At 38.2% G+C, this 13443-nt stretch overlaps 3 protein-coding genes and 1 non-coding gene across 5 annotated transcripts; all 4 read left to right on the forward strand.

The window, feature by feature from the left end:
- Nucleotides 1-258: 258 nt before the first annotated feature.
- Nucleotides 259-5433, forward strand: kars1 (lysyl-tRNA synthetase 1). Of its 2 annotated transcripts, XM_055154445.1 has the most exons (15): nt 287-410; nt 1038-1204; nt 1365-1500; nt 1599-1764; nt 1840-1933; nt 2196-2382; nt 2628-2753; nt 2847-2966; nt 3106-3268; nt 3669-3842; nt 3947-4032; nt 4107-4192; nt 4265-4391; nt 4469-4612; nt 5041-5433. In XM_055154445.1, the coding sequence occupies exons 2-15, from the start codon at nt 1065-1067 to the stop codon at nt 5113-5115; spliced, it is 1824 nt and encodes a 607-aa protein (XP_055010420.1). In that variant the 5' UTR covers nt 287-410; nt 1038-1064; the 3' UTR covers nt 5116-5433. The 2 variants fall into 2 exon arrangements, with proteins under 2 accessions (XP_020797052.1, XP_055010420.1); XM_020941393.2 differs by lacking the exon at nt 1038-1204 and having other exon boundaries at nt 259-410.
- A 144-nt stretch (nt 5434-5577) lies between these two features.
- gcshb (glycine cleavage system protein H (aminomethyl carrier), b) lies at nt 5578-7319 on the forward strand. Its single transcript, XM_020941654.2, has 5 exons — nt 5578-5800; nt 6391-6470; nt 6778-6841; nt 6910-7041; nt 7147-7319. Exons 1-5 carry the CDS (start codon nt 5650-5652, stop codon nt 7242-7244), a joined length of 525 nt encoding a protein of 174 aa, XP_020797313.1. The 5' UTR covers nt 5578-5649; the 3' UTR covers nt 7245-7319.
- A 787-nt stretch (nt 7320-8106) lies between these two features.
- rpl13 (ribosomal protein L13) lies at nt 8107-10897 on the forward strand. The gene is made up of 6 exons (XM_020941426.2): nt 8107-8215; nt 8642-8759; nt 9033-9174; nt 9880-10053; nt 10545-10601; nt 10695-10897. The coding sequence occupies exons 2-6, from the start codon at nt 8656-8658 to the stop codon at nt 10851-10853; spliced, it is 636 nt and encodes a 211-aa protein (XP_020797085.1). The 5' UTR covers nt 8107-8215; nt 8642-8655; the 3' UTR covers nt 10854-10897.
- Nucleotides 9735-9817, forward strand: LOC129409314 (small nucleolar RNA MBII-202). Its single transcript, XR_008632358.1, has one exon. It is a non-coding gene; the product is annotated as a small nucleolar RNA MBII-202 (small nucleolar RNA).
- Nucleotides 10898-13443: the final 2546 nt, after the last annotated feature.

Here is a 13443-nt window from a genome sequence, read left to right on the forward strand (position 1 = left end):
TATCATTCCATTTACCAAAAATATTTTCCTAAATATTGCCATTACATACAGTTGAATTGGTGTTAGAGTGTGGTGCTATTTACATTAGTCCATATTGGGAACATAGACGGTATATACATTATATCATCCTGTGATTTGGGAATGATGTACTCGGAACTTTTTCACTCGTCCACGTTCATTGAACACTTTGGTTTTACGTGCGTCCCATTTTAGTTCACTTACCTCCTAAACCCCGCCCACAGAAGAGATAAAGTAGGCTGTATTCATAGAGAAGACGCTTAGAGGAAGCGAGGAGAAATCGAACTCGGCCATGAGCCTTAGGCGCATGCGTACTTCCGTCGAGCAGCAGCAGTGAGCGGCACCATCATGGCAGAAGTGACAGCGGCGGACGGGGAAAAACTCAGCAAAAAGTGAGCGAGTTAAATATTTTTTTCTCAAATTCACCCACAACAACATTCTTACCAACATTAGGAGCTTTTGTATTCTTGTGATGTGAATTAAAGTACCCTATACAGGATGTTACATCATGTTGAAGTACCTCAACTAGTCGCGGGCTCCATATGGTTTCCTTTTCCCAGAAGTCCTTGTGGTTGTGATCATGGTTGATGTAGTTTTGTTTGGGCTTTGCTTCCGATATTCTTCATTTATTTTAACACGTTTCGAAACTACAATATCCAAAACCCACTTGAAGGGATACTCTTTCCACGTTTTCGTTTCGCTTCTACAAATGTTAGCTAGTTTATCAACGCATGCATGAATTTAAATCTTTACTGGCCATAGATTTTAAAGTTTTATGTATGTGGCAAAGTCTATATTTGCATAGCCTGTATATGGGTCGAAATGTGACATTTACAGTTCAATTGCCTTTCAGTTGTTCGAGTTGATTTTCTTAATGCTTGCCCTGTAGCCGATGTGGTCATTGATGCAAAATTGTACTTTAGGGTCTTTTTATAGCCTATACATTTCAGTTCGCGTTTTTGCAAGACAGTTCATTACTGCTTGAGCCTTATACAGTGAGCGTGTATCTATTTTCCCAGGTTTGTCTGCTGAATTTTGTAGCCAGCATGCTGTCTGTGGTCAGAGTAGCCCGACAGCAGCTGTGCCAAGCCTTTGGGGTCAATGGGCAATGGTTAAAATATGCAGTCCCATGTGCAACTGCAGGGCCCGCTCAAATCTGTGGGAATCGATGGAAATGTGACAGAAGGTTGGTGGCTGTTCTGTCATAATGAGAAATACTGCCAACCTTTTGTCACTAGTGCTGTATCATCTCCATTGTTTGCTTAAAGTGATTTTTCACAGGTTCCCATTGAGAAATGTATTATCTCCTTTATTTGTTTTAATTGTTTTTGCTCTTTTCTGATCAGTGAGTTGAAGAGGCGAATGAAAGCTGAGAAAAAGGCAGCTGAGAAAGAGGCTAAAATCAAGGAAAACGTGGAACAAAAGAAGGAAACTAACAATGACGCCCATAATTTGTTGGATGAAGAATCACTGGACCCAAATGTAAGGTTTACTTTCACTTTTATTCGTCATATAGTGTACTGTTATGACCAAATTGATTAAATTTAACATGAGCGATGTCAAATTAAATGCATTTTTAGCAATACTTCAAGATTCGCACTCAAGCAATCCAGGCACTAAAGGGCACTGAAGAGGACCCATATCCTCACAAGTATCATGTAGACTTGTCTCTCACTGAGTTCATTGAAAAATATAACCATCTGCAACCAGGGGACCAGCTGTCTGATGTTGTCCTGAATGTATCTGGTATGCACCATTTGGAGTAAGTGTAATTTTAATTTTTTTTACAAAAAATGTTATCTCACTTCTTGTCAATGTCAGGCCGAGTCCATGCTAAGAGAGCATCAGGTGCTAAACTGCTTTTCTATGATCTACGAGGGGAAGGGGTGAAGCTGCAAGTTATGGCAAACTCAAGGTATATTGTCCATTTGCAGAAAAGATAAATTGTAATTGTGTTGTAATATAATTTTACATGATGATTGTGAACTATCGTTGCTCAACTATATGTACTAGGAGTAGGCTTTATTAGATAGATTAATGCAATAAAATAGAACTTGCATCAGTTTCATTATTATTTGACCAGTGACCAAAACAAAAACTATGAGTATACTTGTAGTTTAAATTTTAAATTTGTTCAGTTAGTTTTCAGTGTTTATTTTGTTTGTTTTTACTACCAGAAACTACAAGTCCGAAGAGGACTTTGTTGCTATTAACAACAAGCTTCGGCGTGGCGACATCATTGGTGTTCGTGGGAATCCAGGAAAAACCAAAAAAGGGGAGTTGAGCATCGTTCCCATTGAAATGACTCTGCTGTCACCGTGCTTACACATGTTGCCTCACCTTCACTTTGGCCTCAAAGACAAGGTATTGCTGATTTATTTAAGCCCAATTTAATACTCTTAGACAAATGTAAATTTTTGTGTCTAGTATACTGTAATTAATGTTTTCTAGTGGCCAGCCACAAAATATTTTTATGGTAATGATTGGTCATACGATGCTGGGCTTCATACCATGAATTTTTTGTCTTAACTAGATTTATATTCTTATCATCTTCTAATCTCAATATCTAAAAAATTTTGCTTGGGTTAAACTCTTTCTGTATCTTTTAGGAAACACGATTCCGTCAGCGCTATTTGGATTTGATCTTGAATGACTATGTTAGGCAGAAGTTTTTAACGCGTGCCAAGATTATTACTTATCTGCGCAGCTTTCTGGACCAGATGGGATTTTTAGAGGTAAAGAATTATATAACAAAACATGGAATGATCTGTAACTAAATATATGTTATAATTGTGAGCACAAACTACTATTCTGTTTGTGTCCTCAAGATTGAGACCCCAATGATGAACCTTATTCCTGGTGGTGCAGTCGCCCGTCCATTTGTTACTTACCACAATGAGCTAGATATGAATCTGTTCATGAGAATTGCTCCAGAGTTGTATCATAAGGTGATTTTCATATTTTACTATTCCTACTACTGCTATTATTACTACTACAATATATAGCTCTATATTTATGTATTGCTCTTCATGTTAGAATGGGACATCTTTAATAAAGGGTAGACATTATAAATCTATATTTCCACAGATGCTTGTAGTTGGAGGAATGGACAGAGTTTATGAAATTGGCCGTCAGTTTAGAAATGAAGGTATTGATCTTACCCATAACCCAGAATTTACCACCTGTGAGTTCTACATGGCTTATGCAGATTACTACGACCTTATGGAAATTACAGAGAAACTCCTCTCAGGTAAGAAACCAAACAGAAATTGTTCTAGAAACCTGTTTTTGTCATTTTTAAGGCTTTAAAAACATGAAGAAAAGAACTAGCCTGGTTTGCAGTGGTCCAATCACATTGTTTTAAAAAGATCCTAATTATTTACCACAATGAGTTTATTAGTGCTTTTCACAATTCTCAGAGACAAGTACAGGGCAATTAGCTTGCTCAAGTGCACTTCCTGATTATCAGACAATACAACTTCTTTAAAATTGGATACAGACAGCACACAGCAGACTTATTTTGACCTTGAGAATTCCTTATCCAGGATACTGGAGCAAGACAAATTTGTTTCTTACATGTGTGAAGAAATCAGGTACAGGACCTTTAATACTTTTTTATTTTCTGCTTACTTTTTTTTCCTTTCCTTTAGGAATGGTGAAGCACATCACCGGAGGATACAAAGTAACTTATCACCCTGATGGTCCAGAGGGTCAGGCCTTTGAACTTGACTTTACCCCACCATTCAGAAGAGTGAGCATGACACATGATCTTGAGAAGATTATGGGAGTCAAATTCCCACCTACTGACTCCTACGACTCTGACGGCAAGTATCATCATAATCGACTAAATCATTCATATCCTCCATTTTTAAGTCTGTTTGAGTATTCCTTTTTTGGTGACATTGATTAACTTGTTTTTCTTGTTTAGAGACACGAAAATTTTTCGATGACTTGTGTGCCCAAAAGGGAGTCGAATGTCCACCACCAAGAACGACAGCACGTCTTCTTGACAAGGTGTTTTTTTTCATTCATGCCTTTTTGATCAGCAAGGTATATCTAGTTGAAATGCTAATTTTTTTTTCTTGTAGTTGGTAGGTGATTTCCTTGAAGTGACGTGCATCAGCCCAACTTTCATCTGTGATCATCCTCAAATCATGAGCCCTCTTGCTAAATGGTACATAAATATTTACTGAATTATTTAAAATATTATTGAAGCTATTCTGACCAATGTGATGTTTGGTCATAGGCATAGGTCTCAAAAGGGCTTAACTGAGCGTTTTGAGCTGTTTGTCATGAAGAAAGAAATCTGCAATGCATACACGGAGTTGAATGACCCTATTAGACAGAGAGAGTTGTTTGAGCAGCAAGCCAAGGTAGGTTATTGATACACCTGCTATGCAATAATACCTTATATCAGGTCAAACTTTACTGGCAACTTTGCTTGTAACAGGCTAAAGCTGAGGGTGATGATGAAGCCATGTTTATAGATGACAACTTCTGCACTGCACTGGAATATGGTCTGCCTCCTACAGCTGGCTGGGGCATGGGAATAGATCGTCTTACCATGTTCCTCACTGACTCAAACAATATCAAGGTAAATCCACCATGATCATAAGTACAGAGATGACCTTATCGTATATCAATTTAGGAAAATACAGTTCAAGCATTTCAAAGCTTTTTACACACCTTGTGAAAGCATTGAAAAGAGGGCTGTTCAATATTGTGGATTTTCTGATTAGAATGTAAACTGGGACTGGCTTGTACAACACTATGGCTTCTAAATGGTGGATACATATCAAATGTCTTAACTTCTTCATCCTTGTAATGCAAGTTAATCAATTTGTATTTATAGCTCACATGATGTACACTCAAACGTCTGGCTTAATTTAAACAGACGAGAGTGTGAATATTATTAAAGTTTACTTTTGAAGACAAATGGTTGATTATAGTACATTACTGGATTATTTCAAATTCCCCTTTTGCAATTCTTTCAGTAACATACTTTCTAATTTTGTCCACCAGGAGGTGCTGCTCTTCCCTGCTATGAAGCCAGATGACAACAAGGTCTCAGGACCTGCAGAGGGCACTTCAGTCTGACACCTCAGCTTCACTGCAACAAGATCCAACTTTTCCTCACTGATGGTCAATAGGAACCGCTGCAGTCTTTGTTTTATTCATGTGTATATGTCCAGGGTTTAGTTCTTAAATTTCTTCGAGGGAAGTACACCACATGGTTATAACAATAATGTCTTTTTATTATTATTTTGACAAAAACTTAATTGCAAAATCTCCTGGATTGTGAACAAAAAAATCATTGATGGTCTGAAAGTAGGGCTTTATTATAACACATGCAAACTTTTTTTATCGGACTGAATATTGCTTTGTCCAAAATTAAATAAACGGATTATAACTTTATATGGATTTATACTGTGATCTTTCTTTCACTATAACTGTTGTGGCTGGTCAATGTGCACATTTGTTAGTGCAACCCCTTGTTAAAGATCTGCTGCACTCTCAATTAGAGCAATAGTGAGAGCAAGTACGCCCTCCGTAGACGGAGAGAGAGATGGTGCGCGCTCCCGTGGCCAAGTGTATGTGTGCACTCGTTTAAAGAGTGGCCAAACAGAGAAGATGGCGATGAGAGCAGCATTGCGAAGCCTGTCTGTAAACTTGTGTTCCAGACTCGTTCAGCCCTTGCCGACAGCGCAGTTTTCAGCTGCTCGCCTGCTTTTGAGGAGCGACTCATCGCGGGCGCTGAGCTCCAGCTCGACCTTGTCCACAGGTAAAAGGCACTTGGTAAAAGTTGCTTTCACAGTGAAGCTGCCGCGTTTAACATGTGGAATGACCGGATTCCTGTCTGCAAAACTTCTGGTTGTCATTTTGCCTCAGTGGTGCAGAGGTGTGAGAAAACGTACTGCTTATTTCTCATAAACGTAACCACGTGTTTGCTTTGGCTATTCCAAAACTATGTTTTTCTGTAGTGGACTACTCTAGTCATAATTGCTTGTATGTATTTAGTAGTCCCGTGATTGTGGAAGCAACAAATAAGTTTGTTTTGTTTTGTTTTTTACAATGGGCTCTGACAGTGAGTTATGGCGGATTTGTTAGAAATACAACTGGCGGCAGGGAGTATTTTAATAGTAGTATTAAGCTGTGAATAGCAGGCCAATGAACACTAGTTTAAACTTGTTAGTTTTCCTGGGAAGCTCTGCTCTGGCAATATGGAGCATAGTTTTTCCTCTGGGCATCACAGTAAGTCATTTGGTTGCACACTGCTCAAACTAGTTTTTATCGTGCTAAAACTGAACGAGCCAAATATAGCCTACCACTTTATCTGTCTATTACTAATAAACATCTTTGTTTTCCACACAGCTCTAAAGTTCACAGATAAACATGAATGGGTGCGAGTAGAGGGAAGCATTGGCACTGTTGGCATCAGTAATTATGCCCAGGTATGTTCTAGGGGATATGTCATTGTAATGATTGTTTTATTGCTCTGTTCAGGGGGCCCCTCTTGAGTTGGCCTATCTGTTTTTAGATATCCACTCAAGTAGATGAACTTTTGTACAGCCCTTTGTTCTCTGTTTTACTGTACCAGTAAGAAGAATGTTTTATGACTGTTTGGGTCCATTGATAACATGTGCAACTCAGCTAAAAGTCTTAAAGTAGTTATTAACCACAATGCTACTGCATATAACTCAATATCACTCATTATACTTGTTATATTTAGAAACAATCCTTTTAAATATGTTATTGCAGGAAGCATTGGGGGATGTGGTATACTGTGGGCTCCCAGAAGTTGGCCAAAAGCTTGAACAAATGGGTATGTATACTGTATGTGTAGACCTTTGGTATGCAGAAACATAATTCTCATTTTCATTTGTGTTTTAGAGGAATTTGGTGCTTTGGAGAGTGTAAAGGCTGCCAGTGAATTATACTCACCACTCACAGGCAAAGTATCTGAAATCAACACAGAGCTGGCAGAAAACCCCGGACTTGTAAACAAAGACTGTTATGGAGAAGGTATGTCCATACTCATTTATGAGTTAAAAAACAATGAGGAAGGCTTCTAACAATTGCTATATTCTGTTTTTCAATTGAATTTGATTTAAAATGTTCTTTTCATAGGATGGCTAATCAAGATGAGTATTGAAAAGCCTGAAGAACTTGATGGTCTCATGGATCAACCTGCATATGATAAATTTGTTAAGTCACTTGAGGATTAAGACTGTTGATGTTGTAAACCTCTAATTGCCAAACATGTGAACCACTAAGCAATATAAACATGTTTACTAACCCAGCTTCTAAACATGTCTGAAGTATTTATTTTGATTCTGAAACTACTGAAGTAGGCTAAATCATTTCTGTAACTCTCAATAGTAGTATTTTTGCTGGAAACAATAGAGGTAGGCCTACTGTTTTTTGTTATTATAAATGGGGAAAGTATTTAATTTAGACCTTATAAACTTTTTTCTTTTTTATCAACACATGCGTGTCCCTTGTATGCATGACTACCCCTTTCTTGCATTGTACTAGCACAGTACCACCTTGCCCTTTGCCCCCAGTGGAAGATTTGCTGAGATAGGATAAATGATTAATGAAGTATAACAGTTCATATGAACCACCATATTTAGTGTCTGGTGTTTACAAATAAAAATAAAAATTTAGAAAATATCCATATCATCAAAAATGAAACTTTTTTTTTCTGCAAATTACAAATGACAGACATCATCTTCATTATAAAATTATTTTATGCATTAGACATCGAAATAAATCTAAACCTTTTAAATATTGTGACAGAGACTATTTGACTGAATAGTTTGGTGCCTCTGTTGATGCTACTTTAAAGGTGCACTTGATATGACCTAATTATTATACATTTTAAAAGGAGCACTGAAATAGGGTCCACCACCTGCTTGTTACTTTATTGGTAACTGACATTGATTCATTGACTGAAATAACATTGGTTGCTGAATTTCTTTCAAGAGCATCTGGAGCGTTAAACGTTTCCACGAAGTTTTTCATGTATCATTATCCGAAAGTTAAATAATAATGAGTTTAAAAGAATAAAGCAAAATCCGCTGTAAACCGAGACTGAACGCACGAGACAGATTCAGTGATTGGCTGGCTGATACATAACCCACGAGCCACAGCGTCGTCACTTCCTTTTTCCTTCGGCCATTTTCCTCCCTTGTAGGTACTGTGCCGTTTTCTCCAACAATTTTGTTCAATCTTTAGCAATCCTCCACAATTAAGCGGTGCTAGAAGGCGTCACACACAGTATACAATTGCAAGCGTTGTCGGTCGTCTGAAAAAGTATTTCTTGTCACACATAATGCTTTTATTTAGCCGTAGTATAGATAACTGTTTTACGAGTGACCCTCTCATTTCGTGGCTAGCAAATGTGTTGACGTTTTAGTGATTTTTGTGTTTTAACGAAAATGTGTTTTCTCTACCAGCGCAAAGCCTGGTGTCCGACTCGTGTTTTCTAAGGGCTGTTCAGCTCTGTTCTGTCTAAACTCACATAATAGCTTGCTTTAGCTTATTAGCCTTACTACGCATCGAGTGATGTGTGTGCCGGCATGTCAGCCAGCTAGCTCATGTCAGTGTCTGGTTTTTGCAGGGAAGTAGGCAGTCATGGCCCCCAGCCGGAATGGAATGATCCTGAATCCCCACTTTCACAAAGACTGGCAAAAAAGAGTGCGCACATGGTTCAACCAGCCAGCCAGAAAGATCCGCAGGTAAGCGTTGGAAGAGACGCATGGGGCAGCAGATTGCTAATAACATTAGCCACGACAGAGTTGTATTTGTCTTCCAGCTACATTGGTGGATGGGAAGGATTAGCTTTTTTAGGATAAAGCTTGTTACTAGTGTGCTAAATGCTTTAGTAACGAGTCACATTATTGGATAATGGGACTTCCATATTGGTTAATAACAGGCCCCTTATTGGTGTAATTATGTTGAATCCTGTTATGTATTCTTGGTTTTCAATTTATTCCCCCCTTTTCAATCAGGCAAAAAGCCCGTCAGGCTAAGGCTCGGCGTATCGCCCCTCGTCCTGTTGCTGGACCTTTGAGGCCTCAGGTTAGATGTCCCACAGTGAGATATCACACCAAGGTTCGCGCTGGACGTGGGTTCACTCTTGAGGAGCTCAAGGTAAACTTCTTGTTTTTGGAGAGCTATCAGGCTAAAGTGAATGTTTAAACTTAAACGTATCAATGTTTCTAATGTTAATATATTGTTTGAGCTATTAAAGATTTATTATTTTTATTTTGTATTACTGTTTTAAATGTGGAGATAAATTAAAACCTGTTAACCATTTCCAATTAGAGGGTAACAGGATCGGTGCGTCCCTATCATATATAGCACTGATATTAGCTGTACTTGACATCAGGTTCAAAATATTGGTTCAGCCAATATCCTGGTTTGTAATTGTCCCAGAAAGTCTCAAAATGTTTGAATTTAGATTTGTACAAAGTTATTCTGTTGAGGGTTAAAACAAAAAGAGATAAAACTGATCCAGATGTGTTATGGAGCTGTTACTTAAGGAATTAAATGCATATTTCAGTCTCTGTACTGGTATCTGTTAGTATCGGGTCTCTAATACTTGAAGCAACACTATTGTTGTTTGAACTGAAAAAGCTGGATCAGTGACTAATTCCAAAAGAGGGATGGATTAAAGGCATCAAATCTTCAAAATGCCTATAGCAGTCAAATGATGACACATCTCCGGAATCTCTGTATTTTCATGATGAAAACTGTTGAACCCCTTTTCTGATGACTGCTTAATGTACTGATTTGCCATGTTGTGGTGTAAATGAGCAGTACATTTCAAATTAAATGTCTTTTTACTTTCCAAAGGCGGCTGGTATCCACAAAAAGACTGCCCGCACCATTGGCATTGCTGTTGACCCTCGACGCCGTAACAGATCCACAGAATCTCTTCAGGCCAATGTGCAGCGTCTAAAGGAGTACCGCTCCAAGCTCATCTTGTTCCCCAGGAAGGCTTCTGCTCCTAAGAAAGGAGACAGCACTGTGAGTAGACCGTGGTCAAGCACATTTTCAAAGCCTGGTCATTGGAAGTTAGTGCCACTATGCCAGTGGTCTCCCACTCCCTTACAAGCAGCTCGCCAATTGATTTCTGAATTATACATATTGTACTGAATAACTCAAATTTGATTAATTACCACTGTGAATGTTATTTTGAACTTTGTGTTCTAATAAATAGTTAATGGTTTGAGGTTTTATAGGCATCTGATTGTACTACACTAAGGCTTGCCCTCTTATATCGAGTCAGTTTGTTGCGACCACTAAAATGAGTGGCTCTCCAGCATTTTTATTTTGTAAAGGTAGCAAACCAGATGCAAAAGGTTGGAGATCCCTGCACTATGCCAATGTATTTTTTTCTTATTCATATTTTTACAGCAGCCATTTGTTGGGGTAGATGCTACTTTTGTCTCCTAAAATGTGTTTAAAACCTGAAATTTGAGGAACAGTTTTAATCTCACTTTTTTTTTTTTAAACAGGAGGAGGAACTTAAAATGGCTACTCAACTCTCTGGTCCTGTTATGCCCATCAAAACGGTAAAATTGAGGTTTATCTGAATTGTACTTAACACATTTTTGTTAATCTGGTTTAAATAATGACTTCATGATTGTCTTTTTGTTTTCCCTCAGATGCACAAGAAAGAGAAGGCCCGTGTTATCTCAGAAGATGAGAAGAACTTCAAGGCTTTTGCCAGCCTGCGTATGGCTCGTGCCAATGCACGTCTTTTTGGTATTCGTGCAAAGAGAGCAAAGGAAGCTGCAGAGCAGGATGTGGAGAAAAAGAAGTGAAAATGATCATAACACTTTGCAGAATAAATTGTTAAAATATCTTATGGAGATTTTGTCTTTTCTGCTTTGGTTAAATGCATTGAAATGTATGTGTATGTTTCTAATGACTCCAATAGATGGCAGCAGAGCTGCAAAATGGCTTAATGCTTCACATTTCAAGGGTGTCTTAACCCCCAGTTTCATAAATTGTAGAAGGTTGTTAACCTTGACTGTCTTTGCCAGGTTAATGATTTTACGTGTACGAAGCAAGTGTTCCTACTAAATGGTGCAGATTGCTTTCAAATCGCTTTTCAGTTTTTGGTTGAAACTAAAATCTCACATTTGCAGTTTTCTTAATTTGAGGTATATGTTCTAATGCCTTGCACAATTTAAATGTATTCAGTTGCCAACTTGCCAGCTTGTATTCAAGCAACTTAAAATTGTTTTTGCCCTTGTCTTTGCCTCCAATGTGTCCCCTGTGTTCAGACAGTCCAAATGCAAATAAATAATTCAGTTAATGAAGGTGAATGGCCAGTCAGATTGTTTTGGTTAGAGAATGACTTGCACTTTATAGCTCAGACTCTTAATGGATGGTCCCATTCATTCTTGTCATGCGCTGTCAAGTAATGCACTGATATAAGGGATATTTAAATGCTAAAATTTTACATGAGAGGTTATAACATAGTCTTGGTCTACATTACATCAAAAGCCAGTCATGATATTCCAATAAATCAGAAATCAAAGTGTGGCTATCCCATTTTAACAGTTTTGTTTGGATCCTCACCTCAGCATTTTGAACTTGCTAAGGTGAACAATGTAAAGGCAGGTTTAGGATTTCAGAGTCCTTTTGAAACAGCTCAGTAGTCAGTCACTAGAACTCAAAAAATGAATAGTGGTTTGTATAATTTTTAAAATGTCGGGTCTTGTTAATGCTTATTGACAGTACTCAAGAAATTAGGTTTCAACAGGTGTTATAAATATATAAATAAAAAAATTGTGCCTTGTAATATTTGCTGTGATTCAGCAGCATGTGGAATCTTACATCTACAAATTCCTATTGAACTTTTGGTCTGTGCTACTGAGGCATACTCAATTTTGACCTGATATTTATAAATGATACATGTGTTTTTGCAAGTGTAAGTGCTAAGTGACTGTTGCAAATTAATATATTTTATCTAAACTAGTGCCACAGGTGAGAGTCAGTGGGAGATTTGGAGTGGCTAATCCATGTGTAAAGATGAGTGTCCTGTGGGGTGCTACTCTGACACAGCAGCAGATGGCAGTTGTTTGAGTTGTGGCGTAACTGGGCTCAGGTGTGTTCCCCAAAGCAGGGGTTTTCTACTTGGAGCACCCATGAACAAACAGGCAGTGAGGGTGAACATGCACAAGACAGTGGCAGTTAGAGTAATGCAGAATATGAGATGCTGCAGGCATAAATGTCTCATTACTGACACTTCTACAGTGTTGGTAAAAGGTTTGATAATCTGATGATCATCAAACAGATAGTTAATAGAGCCAAATAAGCCTCACACTACCACTTAAAAGCTTGTAAAACATTTCTTTGTTCTTCAAAAATCAAACACAAATGTAAAGGTGCAAAGTAATGATAAAAATATTCCTGTCTCTGAAGGACGCTTGTTATTTCAAAGCTTTTCATTAAATCACTTATATTAACTGCAATGCGGAGATATGGAATTAAACAGCTCTGGCACTGGTTTACCTGTGAAACTGTACCAGTAGGACTTCTAATAATAAATAAATATCTTCCTGTTGGATGCTTTGATGAAATTGGAGCTATTTTGTTGCTCAATAAATGTTATGTAATGTTTAGAAATACATTGATGAAAACTATACATTAGTGGGCGGTCTGTAAGAGAGAACAATGCATTATGCAACCAGTCAGTCTTTAAGTAATGGGCTATTTACAGATGATCTAACAGCTGGATTATGTCTGTGTGCAGTGCATGTGTACCCTTTCCTCGTAGGTCTACTAAAGCATGTAATGAAACTGCCCTGGGTATCTGTAGTACAAATAAATCCACACAATCTCTATACACACCTGTGTGATCCCTTAGGACTTCAAATACGTGATAGTCTAATGGGCTACTGAGATAGCATTTAAAGCATAGTAATAGTAGTAATAGTCTAATAGTAATAGTAATAGTCTATCTGTATTGAGGGAACTGTAACTTTTATCTATAGACCACTAGCCTCGGTGCGCCAGATTCACTACTGAACTATCAAAAGAGTGTGAGTGTGGAGCAGCGGCTTACATCAGCGACAGTGCACTGTCTCCACTCTCCTCCGCCCAGAGCGCGCTCCCTCCTCAGCAGTCGAGCCCATGAGTTTGAGCGGACAGCATCATCCAGCGTGGCACCGCTAAAGAAGTGCACTACCTTCAAGAGCATCCACGGACAGGTATAGAGGGACTTTTGTTTTACCGCGAAGTTAACCTTTTGACTTGTAGTGAGGGTATGTGAGTAATTCTACTGATTAAGTAGCGTCAATACGACTTTATTGCATGTCAGTTCACTAATTCATTGGTTTAACTTGTAGGTTTGTAGCTTTAACTATAATTTATTTACTTACTACTGTTTCCAATTTGATAGTT

Source organism: Boleophthalmus pectinirostris, unplaced genomic scaffold, assembly GCF_026225935.1.
Source record: "Boleophthalmus pectinirostris isolate CB_2022bp ecotype Guang Dong unplaced genomic scaffold, ASM2622593v1 HiC_scaffold_19, whole genome shotgun sequence".
Classification (NCBI taxonomy): Eukaryota; Metazoa; Chordata; class Actinopteri; order Gobiiformes; family Gobiidae; genus Boleophthalmus; species Boleophthalmus pectinirostris.

Bases quoted from the DNA above. Each gene is read 5' to 3' on its own strand.
- kars1 (XM_055154445.1), top strand. From the start codon at position 1,065: ATGCTGTCTGTGGTCAGAGTAGCCCGACAGCAGCTGTGCCAAGCCTTT. The intron at 1,934-2,195 runs GTATATTGTCCA...TTTTACTACCAG, and splicing joins CAAGTTATGGCAAACTCAAG to AAACTACAAGTCCGAAGAGG. The intron at 2,383-2,627 runs GTATTGCTGATT...TGTATCTTTTAG, and splicing joins ACTTTGGCCTCAAAGACAAG to GAAACACGATTCCGTCAGCG.
- gcshb (XM_020941654.2), top strand. From the start codon at position 5,650: ATGGCGATGAGAGCAGCATTGCGAAGCCTGTCTGTAAACTTGTGTTCC. The intron at 5,801-6,390 runs GTAAAAGGCACT...TTTTCCACACAG, and splicing joins CAGCTCGACCTTGTCCACAG to CTCTAAAGTTCACAGATAAA. The intron at 7,042-7,146 runs GTATGTCCATAC...TTCTTTTCATAG, and splicing joins CAAAGACTGTTATGGAGAAG to GATGGCTAATCAAGATGAGT.
- rpl13 (XM_020941426.2), top strand. From the start codon at position 8,656: ATGGCCCCCAGCCGGAATGGAATGATCCTGAATCCCCACTTTCACAAA. The intron at 8,760-9,032 runs GTAAGCGTTGGA...CTTTTCAATCAG, and splicing joins CCAGCCAGAAAGATCCGCAG to GCAAAAAGCCCGTCAGGCTA. The intron at 9,175-9,879 runs GTAAACTTCTTG...TACTTTCCAAAG, and splicing joins TCACTCTTGAGGAGCTCAAG to GCGGCTGGTATCCACAAAAA.